This window comes from Diadema setosum, chromosome 11 (genome assembly GCF_964275005.1).
Source record: "Diadema setosum chromosome 11, eeDiaSeto1, whole genome shotgun sequence".
Classification (NCBI taxonomy): Eukaryota; Metazoa; Echinodermata; class Echinoidea; order Diadematoida; family Diadematidae; genus Diadema; species Diadema setosum.
In genome coordinates this window covers 26,583,261-26,602,910 of record NC_092695.1, presented here as the reverse complement: position 1 = coordinate 26,602,910, position 19,650 = coordinate 26,583,261, and the positions used below count along the sequence as shown (strand labels likewise).

The window sequence follows — 19,650 nt, the reverse complement described above, 5'->3', positions numbered from 1 at the left end:
TTTTGGATGTATTGCAGAAAAATATTTTTGTGTCATTGCATAACTTTTTTATATAGAACTATGCACAAAAGAAATGTGTTCCTAATCCCCTGCAGTTTTGTGCCAGTTTTGTATCACAACTGGTGAACCAAATAAATGTGATTTTTTACTGATACACATACTGTACATTTATGATGATTATGCCTCTGGTTTCATGACTTCATGTGAGCAAATTTCCTATCAATGCATGAGTCATTTCTCTCTTTGGCCCACAGATGGCTAACAGCATGACACATGGGCCACGGAACAGCGAGTAAAAAAAGATTATAATACACGTACTAATGAAAAAAATTCAAATTCAGTTACACTGGACTACAAACAAATTACGCAGATAAAAACGGGTACAATATGTACTTGTAGTTGTGTTATCTAGTGTATGTGTACACCTATATTGCCCCTGGCCAGCTTAGAAGTTGCACAAATACCCGATGCTACATGCATCAAGGAAGAACAGGTGAAAAGTTCACAGGACAGTACATGTATTTGCAATGGAGTAGATAAAAGTTTTATTTGTTTCCAGGAGTCATAAATTACAAAATGGTTTCATACACACATTTGTACTGTTGATTTTATCAACTAAAATATATGTACTGCACAATTGAAGCACTTTGTACAGCATGCATGAAAATGTAATTCATGGGCTTGTCCAGTGCACATCGTGCCAGGTTACAATATTCTGGTTTGTTGAAGTTACAAGACACTGATTTGGACCTGAAAATTCACAAGGAAAGTATCTCCATGTCATCCTCCGAAATTACTGTATATGCAGTCATTTTCATGAGGGTTTAATTTTCGAGAATTCAACAACACGCAAGAATGACGGCATGCACTAGGTTAATAGTGCACTGACAAGAACCTCGGTGTCAAGTTGCGAAAACAACATCTTGCTGAAATGTCCTTGACCTCGTAATTCATGAAAATATCTGTATATCTGAAATAACAGCTTATACAGTATTGTAATTTATATCTTTAAGTTTGAAGTTTGAAGTTTGAAGTTTTATTAGCAACAACATTTGAACATGTACATTTCAATTATTATACAATTGTATTTACATACATGTATGGAAAAAAAATACTTATCTATTACTCCTTTACAATAACATGATTAAATGAAGACATTTGAGATTTAAATGTGATGCATGTAGCGTAATTCTACAAAGTTGTTGTTAACAAGGAAACCAAAAGTTAGCACATGTGCTTGTCGAGATTGGTCACCTTGATCTTCATACTACGTGTAAAAGCTAAACGCAAACGAGAAATTATTACATGGTTGGTTGAAATGGCAGTTAATATTTAAATACAATGTACATCATATATTTTATAACATAGAAAACTAATTATACTTGATACAGTATATAATATCTATTAGAGAAGGAAATCTGCAAGGCATTTACAAAATGTGGATCTTTCGCTTTGTTCACGCATTTCTCGTGGCAATGTGTTCCAAAGTTTTGGACCTAAGTAAGAAATCGAAAATTGTCCCTGTGTGGTTCTAAATTTTGGTAAGTACAACATTCTTTTTTCATTTGTTCTTGTCCTGTAAGTATGATGCACAATTTGGCAATAGTCATATAGAGGGTGCGGAATAGTTCCATTGCAGAGATCGTACATAAATGTTAAAACTGAGAACTTATGTAACCTAACAACATCTAGAAGTTTGAATCGTTGGAACAATGGTTCTGAATGTGTTCGTAAAGTCGAAAATGTTATAGCTCTCAGAGCCAGTTTTTGAGAAATATGTATACAATTTAAGTGAGATTTATAAGTACTGCCCCATACCTCAATACCATATAATATGTGTGGTTGTATAAAAGACTTAATACAAAAGCACAAGAATGCGCTGCGGAACATACTGTCTTTATTTATACAATACACCTACTTTCCTTCGAACACATTTACTTACCAATTGAATGTGAGGTTTCCAAGTGAGATGACAATCAATCTGAGTTCCGATAAAGGATGCAACACTCACTTCATCAAAGTCTGTGTCAGATAGTTTTATTGCACCCCTCATCGCAACTAACTGGCATTTTCTTCTGATTACCATATAATTTGTTTTCTTTAAATTGATCGTAATTTTATTGGCATTACACCATGTTTGAACTCTGTGCAGGTTTTCATTTACTTCATTCACATTTATTTCTTTTTGGCGAGCAGCATAAGTATGAAAAATATTTGAATCGTCGGCAAACAATCTGAATTCAAAGAAAGAGCAAGAGCGTGGCAAATCATTTATGAATATCAAAAAGAGTGTAGGCCCCAAAACTGACCCTTGCGGGACACCACAAGTTATAGTCTTCGGTGTCGAGACCATTCCTCTATAAGATAGCAGCTGAGATCTGTTGGACAGATAATCAGCAAACCATTGAAGTGGAATTCCACGAATACCATAATGAGCCAGTTTACATAGAAGAATATCATGATTTATCGTATCAAAAGCCTTTTGAAAATCTATAAAGATACCAAGTGTTACTTTTCCTTCATCAAGTGATGTCATTAGTGTATTTACAAGATCAATTAAAGACAATTTCGTACTGTATCTTTTACGAAAGCCATACTGGTGTTTATAAAAAATATCATTGGACTCAAAAAAATCAACCAGTCTATCATTTACAATTTTCTCTAAAACCTTTCCAATTATTGGCAGAACGGAGATAGGTCGCTAATTTCCAGGGTCCGATTTTGGTCCTTTTTTATATATTGGTGTTACTTTGGCCATCTTTAAGGGTTGAGGATAAATTCCAGTTTCTAAGGACAAATTAAAAATGTAAAGCAATGGCTTACAAACAAATCTTGCTGCATCCTTTAATAATCTTACTGGTAAATTATCATATCCATGTGATTTCTTAGAGTCTAATGCGAATAAAATATCGAACACTTCTTTCTCTGTAACTGGCCTCCAAAATAACGATTTATTATTCTTTTCCCCCAAGAATTCCTTTAGATTAATTTGTGTTTCAGGAATCTTAGTGGCCAACTTTGGTCCTACAGTAACAAAATACAGTTAAACTCGCCTAAGTCGACGTCGCATATGTCGAATAATCGCGTAAGTCGATGATTTTAAAAAGTCCTGATTTTTCCCCATTGACTTACGTATATTAATTCACTCACAAGTCGAATTTTGTAAGTCGAATACTCGCCTAAGTCGATGAAATTCCAAGAACACTTTCACGGAAAAACCATTGAATTCACTGTGCCTAAGTCGAATAAGATTTTATTGTGTAATAAATCACTGTCATTTATTATTCATTAGTTATTACTCAATCATTATATTGTTTGTCAGATGAGTTTGAGGTGACAAAAAAAAAATGATCTAAAATCAAAATTCAAAGCGATCGCATGGGATCGTTGAACTCTCTTCGTGTTTTGAGGTCCGCTGGTACAGCCCTGTCGTGCTACGTACGTACAGCGTTCGTACAGTACACATGTGTTCATTTACATGTACAGTATTGAGCTCGCAGTGTAGCTTGGCATTTGCAGCGCTGTGCAGTGGAGTGGTCGACTATAATGGATGAAGCTGCTGAGTTTTCAAAGCGGAAAGTAGGGGTAAAGTTACGGGCACGGGTAAATCAGAATTGCATCTCTACACGCATTTCAAGCCACGGTATGGTAAACTGGAATCAATCACTGCTCAAATATCGTTCATATTCACTTCCCCAAGGTTTAACAAGGGTGTCAAGTAATCGGACCTGTGCCAATACTAATGCACTGTCCATGCAAAGTTAGCCGCGGCCCTACCGGGCGACCCGTGCTGCGGCACACCGCTCCAGCTCTCGGCTCCAGAGTAGACAACATACATGTACATTATACATACATGTATGTACGTGTGGTGAAACTGTAAGTTGATTTTTTTCGACTTACGCACAAGTCGAAAATCGCCTAAGTCGATGTGTTTTGCTCAGTCCCGAGAAGATTGACTTATGCGAGTTTAACTGTAGTCATTAAGCTCTTCTGCTATTTCTTTTGCAGAAAAAACAGATTTAACTTCATCAACTTTACTAACCACCAACTCTTCAATGTCTAAACTTGCAGTATGTTCTTTACCAGGATTTAACAACTCATTGACTATTTTCCATGTTTTACCCGAATCTTGCTTATTATCATTAAACATACTACTATAATAAACCCGTTTGGCATTTTTCAAAACAGTAGTTAAAATATTTCGATATACCTTGTACTCCCTTTCATATTTTAGATCAAAATTTGATGACCTATACTTAAATTGAGAATTTTCCCTAAATATATACATGTGAATTCAGTGAATGCAGGAAAATTATTAGAAGACATAGGAAATGTAGAGCAAGCCGTTCAGGAGATTTAAATTTTAAATTTTTGATTAAATCCATATACTCCTGGGGTGCAGAACTTTTTTTTTTTTTGGGGGGGGGGGGGGGACCGGGAGGGGGTCAAGGTCCATGTACCCTCCTGATTAGGCAGAAGATCTAAGAACAGAACCCTTGGAAATTCATTGGGGGTGGGGTGGGGTCCCAATTTTAATTTTTTATTTCTTTTACCCTCTCCCTCCCTCCCCCCCCCCCCACCCAGTTCCTTTGCCTTTTTTGTGTTATTGCTGGAAAAGAAGGAAGGCTACAAGTCATGATTTCATAGTAGTGAAACATTGCAAAGAATGTGTAGGGAGAATTGCACAAAATGTATTTATTTCTTCTTCTTTTTTATAAATGAAAAGTACACACTCTTTCAACTTGATACTGATGTTTGTGTCACTCACACTCCCAAAGAACCACTGCTTGCATCTTGGCCATGAATTACATGATTGTATGTCCTACTTTGAGCAAAAGACATGAATACACCAAGGTGTTCCAAGTTTACTCGAACATGCTATTTCCAGAGTAGGGTAATATTGCCTTGTGGTTAGAGCCAGCTGTGATTTCACTGCCAACACCGCAAAGAAATTTTCTTTCATGTGCGGTTAACATTGAGTTCACTGAAAATAAACTGCTCTCTTTCCATCTTCTTCCTTCTTCCATCTCACTAAAGTACAGGTCATCTTTCCAACATCTTCCTGAGTGTTGCTATGGCGATTTGCGGCTCCACCCTGCCTTTTGTCTCCCTCTGCACCTCCCCCATCAACCTGTTCACCACTTTTTTGTTGCCTCGTCTGTATTCTTGGACCTGGAAAGAAATTACAGCTTGTAATCTTTGAAACTTCTCCCATGTTTCATGTGGTCATATCTCTCAAAAACATTAATGAGGTGACCAAAAGCCCCAATTTCCTTGTAATAGTTGGACCATAGGGCATGCAAATATGAATTTGAAATTCAAATCTTCCCACATGAAGCTGTGTGATTGGTTACAAGCCACTACATGTTCACTCAACCGCTCAGAATCAAATAATCAGGCTGCCACTTTACAACACTCACAAATGCTAATCATCACACTAAATATCACATGTACTACTTCACACACAAAAGATATCCACTGCAACCTTATTGCATGTCTGAAGTTTCTAAATGACTAAATGACACAATGATCAAACATTTTGCAATAGAGAACAAAAAAAAAATTAATAGAAGCTCAAATGAAATATATTCTGCTATGAACTTCTTTCATAAACTAATCAAGGTGTAATTGCATTGTCCCATTATGAAGCTGGTCGAGTCGAAATCGCAGAGAAAAACAGACGGCAAAATGACAGACAAACTTACCGTTTCTGTATTCTCTTCCATGACTCTCTGACACAGCTGCTTGATGATTGTTTGATCTTTGATCTGCCCCCACTGGTTCTCTTCAATGATCTGAAGAAAGAGAGCAGAACAACATGGTTGTCTAGAATCTAACACTTGAACACATTCCTGCATCTGAGTGGAAAAGTAACACAGTTATCCAGTACTAGTACGACAAATGTTTACTGGATATCATCTTCTACACATGTTATGTATTTAAGATATTCAAATACACAAACATATATTTCAAATCAACATGCTTCATGAAATGAAATCATCTCTTTACTAAATCCACTGGATTTGTTTGTTTGTTTGTTTGTTTGTTTTTTTACTGCCAAACTCGGTTGTATACTTCCTGTTTAAAATTGCAGAGATAGAAAAATAGATTTAGAAAGAACCTTGGGAAGAAGTTTAATTGCTTCACAATAAGTAAGACATTGATATTCATTGGGGAAGTGCACTATAAAGAACAAAAACTGAATAATTTGGGGACAAACTAGTTAAATGCTTAGTTTGTCAAGGAACTTTAATCTGGTGTCCAACCAACCTCAGTGAGGGGCCGTGTGTCGCCTTCAAACACCATGGCAGTGAGTTTCTTGCTTGTAGCAGCAGATATCCTGCCTTCAGACATCAGGTCTATCAGCTCACCAAATATTGCAGGTGTCATTGGACTACAAGCAGCAGCAAGACACAGATATATGAGAGAGAGAAGAGCAAGAGTGAGGAAGGGTGAGCGAGGGATGAATGGAGAAAGAAGAGAGAAAGAAGGAAAGAGAAGTGAAGATCACGTAAGTACATTGTACATGTGAATATAAAACATCAAACAATATGAACCTTGTGGTTATCAATCATGTGTTCAAAAGTTTGACCTCTTGCAAATCTCTGCGAAAGTCAAAACTGTGGTCTAAACCTATATTCATACTATGGATAAACCCACATGTTTCTTGCTCTGATCAGATTTCACTTCGGCGAAGTTGATGTTATTTTCAGGTGTGCAAATGATTGACAAGCCAAATATCAATAAAATCTATGAAGATGGCTCAGTATTTGCAGGAAATGCGATCTCCGTGCTCATCAGCATGGTAAAAAACAGAGTACACAATACAGTAGACCTCGCCTAAGTCGACATCGCATAAGTCGACAACTCGCTTAAGTCGACACAATAAAAAAGTCCCGATTTTTGCCTATGTCATTCCTTGAAAATTTCCTCGTCTTAGTCGACGTTTACAAGTCGACAACTCGCGTAAGTCGACCTGATTTTCAGTGCCAACTGAGCTAAAATACGTGTTAATTCCCTCGTCTAAGTCGACATAATTTTTCGCTCAAAATCGTATCGCCATTCTCTGAAAAAGAATTGTTTTCCCGCTCCGATTCGCTGCATTTCTACTCGGTAATTCGCTATAGTGTACGGCGCGGTAGCGTTCGCGCCATGCGTCCATTGTCTTGTATGCCAGAATAGAAAGGGCATACACTCATTTACACTGGAGTATTACATGTAGTACCCAAGGCAGTTCAGTTTACTCCTTTTCTCCCTCTCGTTATTCTCAAAACGCAAAAATTTTGTACACTTAACTATGTCCCAGTAGGTATTCACTATCCGAACATGAAATGTTTTTGTAAATCCGAATATTCTGACGTTAATTATTCCGAAGCGGTATTAAAACCTAGGCCCTTTCTAGACAATTTATTACAATGCAACTAATAATGCAACTAAAAAAAAAATCAAATGCAGGTATATCAAATCACACGCAACTTTTGCATTTAAACGCAAGTGCGTTGCTGAAAAGAATTGCGTCTGATAATCATATGAAACTAGAAAATAATTGTGCGAACCTGAAACTCAATTGCGTTTATAAACGCAACTCGAAAAATCAAATGCAAGTCCATCAAATCACACGCAACGATGTATTTAAACGCAAGAGCGTTGCAGAGAAGACTTGCGGTTTTGTACGAAACTAGAAACTGCGTTTAAAAACATCTATACACCTACGGAAGTGTGCTATTGTTGAAAAGACTTGCGTTACTTTTTTATTTCGTAAGAAAAATTTGAAATTAAATGCAACTGAAAATCCAATGCAAGTCCATCAAATTACACGGAAAGCTGAAAGACGTGCGTTTGATAATCATACGATACTAGAAAATTGTAGGGAACTTTTTAAAACTCAATTGCGTTTAAACGCAACTCTAAAAATCAAATGCAAGTCCATCAAATCACACGTAACGCTGTATTTAAACGCAAGAGCGGTGCAGAGAAGACTTGCGTTTTTTGTACGGCACTATAAGAAACTGCGTTTAAACGCATCTCTAAACATCTACGGTGTTGTGTTATTGTTTAAAAGACTTGCATTATTTTTTATTTCGTAAGCAAAATAAGAAATCAAACGCAACTCTGAAAATCAAATGCAAGTCCATCAAATCACACGGAACGCTGAAAAGACTTGCGTTTGATAATCATACGAAACTAGAAAATTGTAGGAAACTTAAACTCAACTGCGTTTAAATGCAACTCTAAAAACCAAATGCAAGTCCTTCAAATCACACGGAACGTTGAAAAGACTTGCGTTTGATAATCATACAAAACTAGAAAATTGTAGGGAACTTTTTAAAACTCAATTGTGTTTAAACGCAACTCTAAAATTCAAATGCAAATCCATCAAATCACACATAACCCTGTATTTAAACGCAAGAGCGTTGCAGAAAAGACTTGCGGTTTTTGTACGAAACTATAAGAAACTGCGTTTAAACGCATCTCTAAACATCTGCGGAAGAGTGTTATTGTTTAAAAGACCTGCATTATTTTTCATTTCGTAAGCAAAATTAAAAATTTAACGCAATTCTGAAAATCAAATGTAAGTCCATCAAATCACACGGAACGCTGAAAAGACTTGCGTTTGATAATCATACGAAACTAGAAAATTGTATGAAATTTAAACTCAATTGCGTTTAAACGCAACTCTAAAAAAACAAATGCAAGTCCGTCAAATCACACGCAACGCTGTATCTAAAAAGCAAGAGCGTTGCAGAAAAGACTTCCGGGTTTTGTCCGAAACCAGAAACTGCGTTTAAACGCATAAGAATTTACGGAAGTGCGTTATGGTTGAAAAGGCTCGCATTATTTATTTATTTTTTTTTTTTTTTTCGTAACGGAACTTTCGCCGTGACCGAACTTAGTCTGCACCTGCAGGGGAAAGACATCGCAACATTCACACGTTTCAAACTGCTGAAACGCATGCTGCTTCACAAAATGTCAATGGAAAAAATGACAACGAATTATTGTTAAAGTTCGCTATGCCGAAGGTTTAAATCTCAGTCCAAAGTTAAATTAGTTTTTACGAAGGTTATAGTAGTCCGAAAGATGTCGTTTTCAAACAAACTTTTCTTCTTCTTTTTATTTCAGACGGGCCCGCGCCGTACAGAGCGGTAATGTTGCGAATCGGAGCGCGAGAACAATTCATTTTCAGAGTATGGCAATACAAATTCAAACAGAACAAATATGGCGACTTAGGGAAGGAAAATCACACATATTTCAACTCAGTCGGCACTGAAAAATTATCTCGACAGAATCAAGCAAAATCACACGCATATCTTCGCAGCAACGCACTTGAATTTAAATTGCAAAGTTTAATACAATTTTGGGGAATTTGCGTTTGATATTTCAAATCAAGTTTAAAACGTAAAGTGTCTAGAAACGGGCCTAGGTTTCCGATCCCGCTCTCTCAAAATCTCTCTAGAGATCTGGGAATTGTGTGTTGTCGTTACTATTAAACCGGCGCGAGATTTATGCATGAACTAAAATATTATTGTTGCTGATGTCAGTAGGCATGTTGTGGCGGCAAAAGGAGTAAGATTTGGGTAGCGATCCGCATCGTGATCCAAATCTTACTCTGTACAGGGGAAATAAGTTTTCATTTATAAGTCAACAAAATGTCGACTTACGCGTAAGTCGACATTCGCGTAAGTCGACGTGTTTTGCTCAGTCCCGATTATGTCGACTTACGCGAGGTTGACTGTATAATGATATGTAGAAGATTATTTTTCTCTCAATGTACGTTAAATTGTGTAAATTTTTCTAATCCACTTAATAAAGCATCATGTGGATAGATGCACACAGATTCAATACAGATACAACTGAAAGTGAAAGCTTAGACATCTGTTTACCTCTGAGATACAGCAAGATTTGTAAGATTATGATGTTTGAGGAACTCCGTTGTCAGCCAGTTCAGTACTTTCTTGGCATCTCGGCAAGAATTTGCAGCTAAAATAGACTCGAAAAAATCCACCAGTCCTGGCTCATTCTGATAAGTAGAACAATCAAGATACAAACCCCATCAATGATATACAAAGATGTATGTGCAAAATGAAGAGCCCACTGAATGTGATGGGAATCACAGGTCTGCCCCACGTCCAGCCTGAAAATGTTGACAGATATCAGAACTGATTGAGGTGAGATGTTACCCTCTCACAATGAAAAGTTCATAATAACTCATACAAATTGAAGTTGCCTTTGCAGACTTGTCCATCAACTGATGAGAAACTGACATTCTGAAGGTGATATTTACAAAATGAATGTTATTACAATTACCAGTACTAATAGTTCACATCATGCTGACTGTGAACAACAACAACAAATTTAACATTGGTCATCGTGCACTTACAACCAGTGTGTTAGCAACGTCCAATGACATGCCATACTGGTCAGCCATCCTCTGCCGTGTGTCTCTGGGCAGCTCAGGCAATTTCTTCCTCAGGACATCAATGCTGACCGCCCCCTCGGGCCGGAGAGCAGTGTGGATGTTGGAGTCATCGTACAAGACGAGAGGTGGCAGGTTTGGCTCCGCCATGAAGCGATAGTCAATTTGACCCTCCTTGTCTCTCATGGGCACTGTAATTCTGGACAAGTATTTCGCAGAAGAGCATACAGTAATTACTATTTCAGTCATTTTCCATTAAAAATCACTGCAAAACATAATTCAGAGAAAGGTGTACTATTCAGGGGCATTATCTTTAAATCAATTGTCTTTTCAGGCTATTGTTATATACAACCTTAGAGATTGTCTTGGGGACATCCAAGTAGTGTCAGTTTTGGAAAGTTTTATGAGTCTATGTGTCCATAAAATTTGCTGTTTCATTGTGATACATATTTCTAAACGTATTTTCGAGACATACACCTACAAGACTGGCAGAATACTGAAATAGAGTGAAACAGACAAACATATCCATCCAAAGGTATACATTATTTAGAAAATGAGATGATAAATGTGTTTTAGATATGTAATATAGAAATGTTTCAATGAGGACAACAGAGATAACAGAGGAAAACACCAAAATGAATCAATTCATTTCAATGACACATGCATCAATGCATGGATGAAATAATTTCCATATTAATCACACAATGGCTTGCTCTCCTAAGATACTACGAAATATAACACAAGAAAAAAATATAAGGAACTATAGAAAGAAAAGCAAAACCCCCTCAAGTTCCTATATCTGTAGACAATTCTTTTCAAAGCAGTTTGTATTCAAAGTCTTACAGTCAACCTTGCCTAAGCTGAATCTATTTGGACTGAATAATCTCGACTTAGAGAAAATTGACTTATGAGGGATTAAAATCAATAGAATATAAAGAGTAGAGGGCTTGAAAAGACCTTTAACTTAGGTGATTATTTGACTTATGCGAGGTCAACTTAAGGAAGGTTGTATCTGGTTGACTGTATGTCGAATGATGGTCCTGCAGAGAGAGGAGACATTTTTCTCATGCCATTTTATGGAAGCCACTCACATCTATGTGTCAGGCTGTGCAAACCATTTCTTTTTTCACTGATTTGCTTAGAGGAAGAACTGCTGGAAAATAGTTTTATACTGTTTAAATCAACGTAGAACAAATTTTTGTGATCATTACAAAAATTATGAAAAAAAACCCATCATCAATACTTTAATACATCATGCATCCAGTTCATGACTGACTTACCCCAGCATGTTGTCAAATGACCTTGTTTCATACTGGATTTTTTCTCCTCTTTCTAGCAAGTCTATGTGTCTCTTGATTTCGAAATCTGCGAACGGAAAAGGTGAATGTGAACTAAGTTGAATTAAAATACCACTGTGTCAAAGGAAAAAGAGTTAGATTTAATTAAAACAGTACTTTCTGGTGTATGACACTAATTGTCAAAAGAATTTTCAAAAACTTGACAAAAGAGAGCAAACAACTAATTTCTCCATTATTCTCCCAGACACTCAAAGTTTACAAGATTTGTTTTTACATAAAAAAATCTAAATAATTACCTAATATAAAGAAGAAACACAAAGCTGTTTCATTCCTGCATAGAAGACTTTAGTAATGCCTATTCATCATGACATAGTTTTATCATTCCTGGTTGGCACAACTATAGTACCATGCAAAGAGCTTCAAAGTGCCACAGTTGTAATAAAGTAAATCATGGTATCACTCTTGGTATCAAATTATCTACCTACTGTATCTCTAAAAAGAATGAAGTCATGGCGATTGCATTTACAAGCCATACCTACAGCTTGCTTGACAAAGCGCACACTGTTGATGTTCTTGACCTCTGACCTTACACCTGGCTCCTGTCCTGGCCGACTCACAGACACATTGGCATCAACTCGTAGAGCACCCTCTTTCACACAGAGTAAAAAAGGAGATGATGGATCAAACATATTCTACAAAAGAACATCTGTCTAATTCAAATAATTTCAAACTTACTGTTGAAAAAATGCTCAGAATCAGTTTGGCAGTAATGATGTAAATTTTGTGATGTAATGATAAAATGAATTACAGACTACTCACATCACATGCTTACAACACAAGTCATTCAAGTGGACAATGACAATGATATCCAACTTGAATGGTACATTGTGAGATATGCTTCAATTTAGTGTTCTTTGAACTGAAAGATGTTACACACATAAATTACCATGACAAATCACTAGTCTCCACTCTTAGAAAATGGGCAGAAAACCCTCTTGTATCTACAGTTTGCAATAAAAATGCTTTTAGGAAGAACTACTCAAAAGAAAAAAATGTCTTCATCATAAAACCCCTGCTAATAAATGCTAGTGAACTTAAAAACTTCTCTGAAGGCTAAGGCAACCCCCCCCCCAAAAAAAAAAAAAAATCAAAAACAAAAACAAAAACAAAACAAAAACCCTCTACCCCAGACACTTAGGCTGAAGAAGAACTTCTACATTCCTATATTGAATATATTCCCATACACATTTGTGCTGCTACATCACATGCTAAAACCTCAAGAAGAAACTGATTGAACATAGCATCTACACTGACCATCCATTTTGCCAGAACAAGTTCCGAGGGTCTGAAGCAGCAGCTGCAGTTCCCGCACCATGGCTGCTGAATCAGTGCCATCACTAAGGTCTGGTTCTGTGACAAGCTCCATCAGACCGACCCCTGACAGAAAGGGATTACAGAAAGCAGCCATACCTTTATCTTTTCAGAGACTCATACCCAAACCATTTCTTAAAGGACAAGTTCATCTTAATGTGTTTGGATTGAATGAATGCAGCAATATTCGTGGAACACATCAGTGAAAGTTTGAGGAAAATTGGAAAATCCCTTCAAAAGTCAGGAATTTTTAAAGTTTCAGTGCCACCAACAGCGGACGAGGAGACTACTACAGTTTGTGATGTCACATGCGGAGAATGATAAAATGAAAATAAAAAGAGAATTCCAACAAAAGTATAAATTCCAATGACTTGTTACTGATGCATGTTAAGGGTAACATCATTCCTACTGTCTTCTGAAAGATGCAAATCAAAAGTGAGACATTTCAGAAAGGTCTCAAAGTGGGAGAGGTGGAGTCTCTGCCTTTAACCTTTGCACCATTGACCCATCCACTCCTGGGAGAACTTTGCAGTAGAATTTGTCATCCTATAATCATTAAATTGGCAACTTGAAATTTCTTGTGTATCTTACACAGGAGAAGGATTAGAAAAAGATGGTTAACTTTATGAGGTAGAAAATTGACTAATTCATTCTTGTGGATGTAGCCTTAATTATGTTTTTATTTGAGGATGAAAGTGGAAAATTCAACATTAGGTGGGCATCTACTTTTGCATTTTTAACTTTTAGCCATATCCCCCTGCTAGTGAGATCAAAGGCAAAATCATGCAAACTTGACACATGACACACTGGGTCCAAAATAAAAAGAGCATGATACACAATTTTTTTTCCTTTCCATTCAAATATCTGATATCCCAAGGTACCTTGATTTAGAAAGGATGACCACAGCAGCATTTTAGAAGTGCACCCAAGCGTAGTGACTCACCAGCTCGATTCAAGTCAACCAGGGTCTCCTGGTTCTCTTCATCATGGAGACTCTTGCCACTGTCTTGCTCCAACTGGATCTGTTTGATGCGGACCGAGTGGTGCGCCGCCGGTCGCTTCCTCCTCTCATCAAAGATAGTGAAATCTACTCTACCTCCCACCGCCAGTGGAAGCCTTTGTTGTGTGATCTGGTAGCCAGCCTTTGGGACAGAGAATATAATATGTTAACTATAAAACTCATACAGTTGGTGTATCGAGTAGATTTTTTTAAGCATGCGCTATGAATAATACTATCAATACCAATTGAGGACCATTTGCACACTAATACCACATATGATGTTCGTTTGAACAAATAGGTTGGCATGGTATATTAAACAAAATCATACATTGAGCGCTGATATGAAAAAAAAAACACAAAAACACACACACACACACACAAGAACACAAATCTACAACATATGCATTTAATCCACGTTTTAACATTGTAATGGCAGTCACACACAGAAACATGTAGTTAGAGACCTACATTTGATTTTTATCTTTCAGACTATCAAAACTTTTCATGCAGCAGGTCAAAGGTGAATTGCAGTATTGTCATTATAGATAAGAATGGAAACAATAAGGGACCACTACTGAAAAAAATAATCTGTAATATGCACCTTGCACTTAAATTGTTGTTTGTTTTGCACAAGAAACAAAAGAATAGCACATAGGCACATGACATATAGGCCCAAGTATGTCTACAAACTTTGGGGTAACACCTAAGTCTCCACCCTACTCCCTCATTGCATTGCCATTAGAGACCGAGAATCACTGGTGGTGAAAAAGTCCTCACTGGTAGGTCTGCATAGAAGTAGTGTTTGCGATCGAAGACAGACTTTCTGTTGATCCTGCAGGAGAGTGCCAAGGCTGTTAAGACACCAGCTTCCACGCATCTTTTGTTCAGCACCTGAATCATGATACAATATTTGGTCAAAGATAGAGATATCAAACACGAGACAATACCTTTCATATTAACAGTTCTCAATACATTAACACTACATACCGATGTATGCCTTTCACATGCTAGTACAGTTTGTACTGGATTGGTAATTGTAAAGCTGCATGAAGAATGCCTATTTTCTAATACCCAGGTGAGCATATTTCGCCTGGTAAGTGACACTAATCTGAAAAAAAGATGTATAATTGCTCGCATTCCACCAAGTACCATTACACAGTTGTGCAGAGAGCACTGTGAGAATGATTCGTGTTGCTGAAGTACTTAATAAAGGACAAGTTCACCTTCATTAACATAAGGATTGAGAGAATGCAGCAATATTAGTAGAACACATCAGTGAAAGTTTGAGGAAAATTGGACAATCGGTGCAAAAGTTATGAATTTTTAAAACTTTTGTGTTGGAACCGCTGGATGAGGAGACTACTAATGCTTGTGATGTCATATGAGTACAACAGTATAAAGAAAATATAAAGAAAATTCAACATATTTTCACTTTTTTCGCATAATAAAAGAGCACTTGACTTGCCTCTTTCTAAAGGCAATGGGAATAATATTATCCATAACATATGTCAGTATCGAGTCAAGGGAATGTGTACTTTTTTCAAAAGATGAAATTTTGTGAAATTCTCTTTATATTTTCCTTATATTGTTGTACGCATGTGACATCATACACTGCAGTAGTCTTCTCATCCAGCGGTGACTGCACAACAACTTCAAAATTTCATAACTTTTGAACGGATTGTCCGATTTTCCTCAAACTTTCATTGATGTGTTCTACTAATATTGCTACATTCTCTCAATCCTTATGTTAATGAAGGTGAACTTGTCCTTTAATAAACTTATAAGGCTCATCTCCTTGATCGTGGACATTTGACAGGGGAGAGAGTGACTTAACCCTTTGAGGACGGTTTGATTTTGGGACAACAAGCGGTTCCCAGAGACACCTGCCCCAGTATACTCGAGACTCGTCCTCAATGGGTTAATTATTTTGAATATTATATACAAACATTAAATGAATTATTTCTTTACTCTTGTGTGTACTTCATGAACTTCCTTCTTTTTCCCCCACCCTGTTCTGGAAAACATCTCCCCTAACACTGAAAACAAAAACAAAACGTAGATGTATCTGCATCTATACTCCAACTACCAGTTGGTGATGATTGTGCTGTACTCTTAGAACACAATGTGCTCTACTATTAAAGGGACATTCCAGACGATTTTCATAATTTCACATCATGTACTACATAAATCGACAGTTCCACGTATAGATTTGTGGAATTTATTGTGGTCCTTGAGCAGAGAAACCAATACTTTGAAAAACCTTAAAGAAATTACACTGAACAATGATGATAACATAGGAGGCTCACATTTTTCAAAAATGTAGCAGTGTAATTCCATTACAATACTGTTTGTAAACAAGTTCACCTGTGTATAATCTATACATGCTTTCTTTTTTTCTCTCTCTCTCTCTCTTTGTTCTGTTTTCTTCAGTCCCAACTCATACATTCTTATGGCGAGGCTGCCATGTCATCATCCTTGTTCATTGCAATTTGTTATAAATTTTGATAACATTCTTATTCCTCATCCCAATCGCTATAAATTGTGAAACTCTAGACTGTACCCAGTATAAATAGTTTATAGGTGTTCAAATGTAAAAGTTTGAAAATCATTTGAGTCTCCTTTGATAGTGTGCTTACTCACTACTAAAAAAAGAGAGAAGATAATAATAATACGATAATAATAATACACTGTACATACTTTTGATGAATTATAACAGTGAAATAAAAGTGCAAAATGTAATGATGATAACATTACTGATACGGATAATAATAATTTATCATTATCATGATAATTATTTTAACAATTACAATAAGACCTCAATTTTATGCAAAAACAAATCAAAACAAAACAAAACAAACAAACAAGCAAAGAAACAAACAAACAAAGAAAAAAACAAACAAAGAAACAAACAAACAAATTAATTCATACTGGTAATGTTCCCGGTAGCGATGCATCAAAGAAAGACACTAAAGAGTTGGGTGGAGCCATAAACTGAACTTCTGAGGCAGAGAAGAGCTTAGTATTTGAAGCAATCTGAGCATGGATCTCAAGCCCAACCATGCTAACCCAGCCATCTGATCTGTTTCTCCTGTGAGTGTGAAATGACAGTTCACAAGAGGCATTTTTTTTAAACAAAAATAAATGAATGAATGCTCAAGTGTATGCCAATTAACAATTTCTACAAGCACGATCACAAGTCAAATTGCTAAAGTCAATTCATCATTGCCATTAATTAGCATTATAATGACACTAAAATAAAAAAGAATAAGATTGAACACGAGTTCACAGGTGTTCATGTACGCTAACCTAACCCAACTCTAGCATGCGTGGCGACACTTGTGACAGTGTACAGCTACGTAGGGCTGTGTATAGTTAACCCAACTCCAATGTCTGAGCACCTGGGCTGTTACTAGCTGGTCTAGTGTTCATTAATTTGATAATATTGTGTTTAATGTTCAGCATATGCACATAAATTAGTCATAAATCATCACTGTCACTGATTTAATCGTTAATGAAAGGAACTTGTGCAAACTTTGAGTTTTTAGTTAAAGTAAACAGTGATGCAGTGGATCACACCTCCTATAAATTATGACTGAAGACTGATAATAAATACACCGGGGCCCTAGGCCTACTACATAGATCTACCAGAGGAATAGAGCGTTACGTGCGTGACAGGTGACGCCGTCCGTAACCATAGCGTTACTTATTTTATACCCGTTGACCCGTGGTGGTGGGTAACCGCACCAGCGACCCCAACCCGTAGTTACAGCGCGCCCCGCGCCGGGGTTAGGTGGTGGGGAGCTCCGGATGGTTATCCCGTCCTGCAATTCAATCTCAGTCCCATACATAGCAAATTTTGTCATATTATCTAATGTACACATATCACAACTCCACTCCATGCATTCTTTGAAAAAATACTCACCAGAGTGGTTGAGCAGAATGAAAGCATCTTGAAATATTTGCACCTTTACAAAATGCCTTAACGTATTCTTTCGTCAGAGGAAATTTCGCTGGTGAATGTTTTCCCGTCCCCCGTATCAACACTCCCCTCGTGCGTACCATGTAAGTCGCCATGTTGAATAATAGGGCGAGGTGTTCTTATGATGGCGCTATTCACTAAATCCCGCGATGAGACCACTTGACGACTCGCCCAACTCGGCAAAAGAGCAGAGCAGTTGTCAATATAGCAGCTATCATAGAGAAAAAAGAAATGCTGTGCAAGTCATGTAAAGAAATCTTAACAGATTTCAGATCTTACCAAATGAGATATTGATTTGAAAGGAGCTTTATGGAGATACGACCTTTGGCGTAAATAATAATAATATCAATTATATTTCTATGCATATTGAGAATAATTATGTAACCGTTACTAGTATCTTTACAATGTTCATACTTCTCTTGTGGTATGTTTTGTGCATTGACACTCTTTGTTGTATTCCTATATGTACGGGTGCAATAAAAAAAAAAGTGGGGGCTGAGCCCCCAACTTATATATCTAGAAGACTAGAATAGAAATAAAAGTATGCACTCTTCAATTCATTTATTGGGTGTTCTTTAATTTTCTTAAGAGAGCTCACTGGAAACGTCGATTTTTAGTCATGAAATTATAGAACTGCCTAATAAATGTTTTAGTAAAATGCCTGATTACTAACGGTGCAAAGGCTTTTACATTATGAGAAATAACATCAAATTTGAACGTGATAGCTTCGAGACTTTCCTTTGACGTTATGGTAGGCCTCTTATATATAGGTCCCTCTGAGGCATTTCATGTGGAAGCCCCGCTTCATTTTCAATCGTCCATAACCCTTCCACCACATTCCGATCGGTCATTTTTGTTTTGCTCAGTCTGCGTCACCAAGAGGCCAGTAGCTCAGTAGTGTAAAGGTTCATTGACGTAAGTCAAACTTCGTCTCGTCACTTATCATTGCAATTTATTGTTTTACAGTATATTTCATAGCAACACTGTTTATAGAATTTTAATGTAGGCATAGTTACCTCTTGCAAAGATAATAATGTTACCTTCGATGAAAGTTTTCTTATATATACAATGTTATGAAGAGTTTGTTTGCAAAAAAAAAAAAAAAAAACAACCGATAAGTAAATATTTGCCAAATGGAGATATTTGCGATTAAAGGTCAAGAAAAATAAAGAGAATAATAAGAAAATTTTTGCTTCTGTTGACCATGTACACTGTAACTTCAAAAATGTACCTATATATGTAGGGCCTGATGACCAATACATATATTATTTAAAAGATATTATTTTGTACTTTGTGACAGAGACCGTACTTCAAAATTTAAAAAAAATGGACTAATCGGTTTTTGCGAACAAACTCTTCATATGTAATATCCGTGTGTGTGTGTGTGTGTGTGTGTGCGTGCGTGTGTGCGTGTGTGTATGAAAACAATATTGAACTAATATTCGCATTGGTGTCATCCCTTCAAAATAACAGAATGTCTTAAGTACAGTAAATAAAAAAAAAACGAACAAATCTTATACTCTCGCCTTTTTCAAGCTCTCCTGAATAGATAGGGTAAAGAGGGGGTGGGGTGGGGAGGGTGGATGGA

The 19,650-nt window shown here is 36.8% G+C and overlaps 1 protein-coding gene across 1 annotated transcript; it reads right to left on the bottom strand.

The window, feature by feature from the left end:
• Positions 1-4,794: 4,794 nt before the first annotated feature.
• LOC140235382 (glutamyl-tRNA(Gln) amidotransferase subunit B, mitochondrial-like) lies at positions 4,795-18,157 on the bottom strand. The gene is made up of 12 exons (XM_072315410.1): positions 18,006-18,157; positions 17,012-17,171; positions 14,861-14,974; positions 14,027-14,225; positions 13,027-13,149; positions 12,248-12,361; positions 11,695-11,779; positions 10,379-10,613; positions 9,882-10,018; positions 6,271-6,394; positions 5,706-5,795; positions 4,795-5,172 (listed from the first exon to the last, which is right to left on the bottom strand). The coding sequence occupies exons 1-12, from the start codon at positions 18,155-18,157 to the stop codon at positions 5,044-5,046; spliced, it is 1,662 nt and encodes a 553-aa protein (XP_072171511.1). The 3' UTR covers positions 4,795-5,043.
• Positions 18,158-19,650: the final 1,493 nt, after the last annotated feature.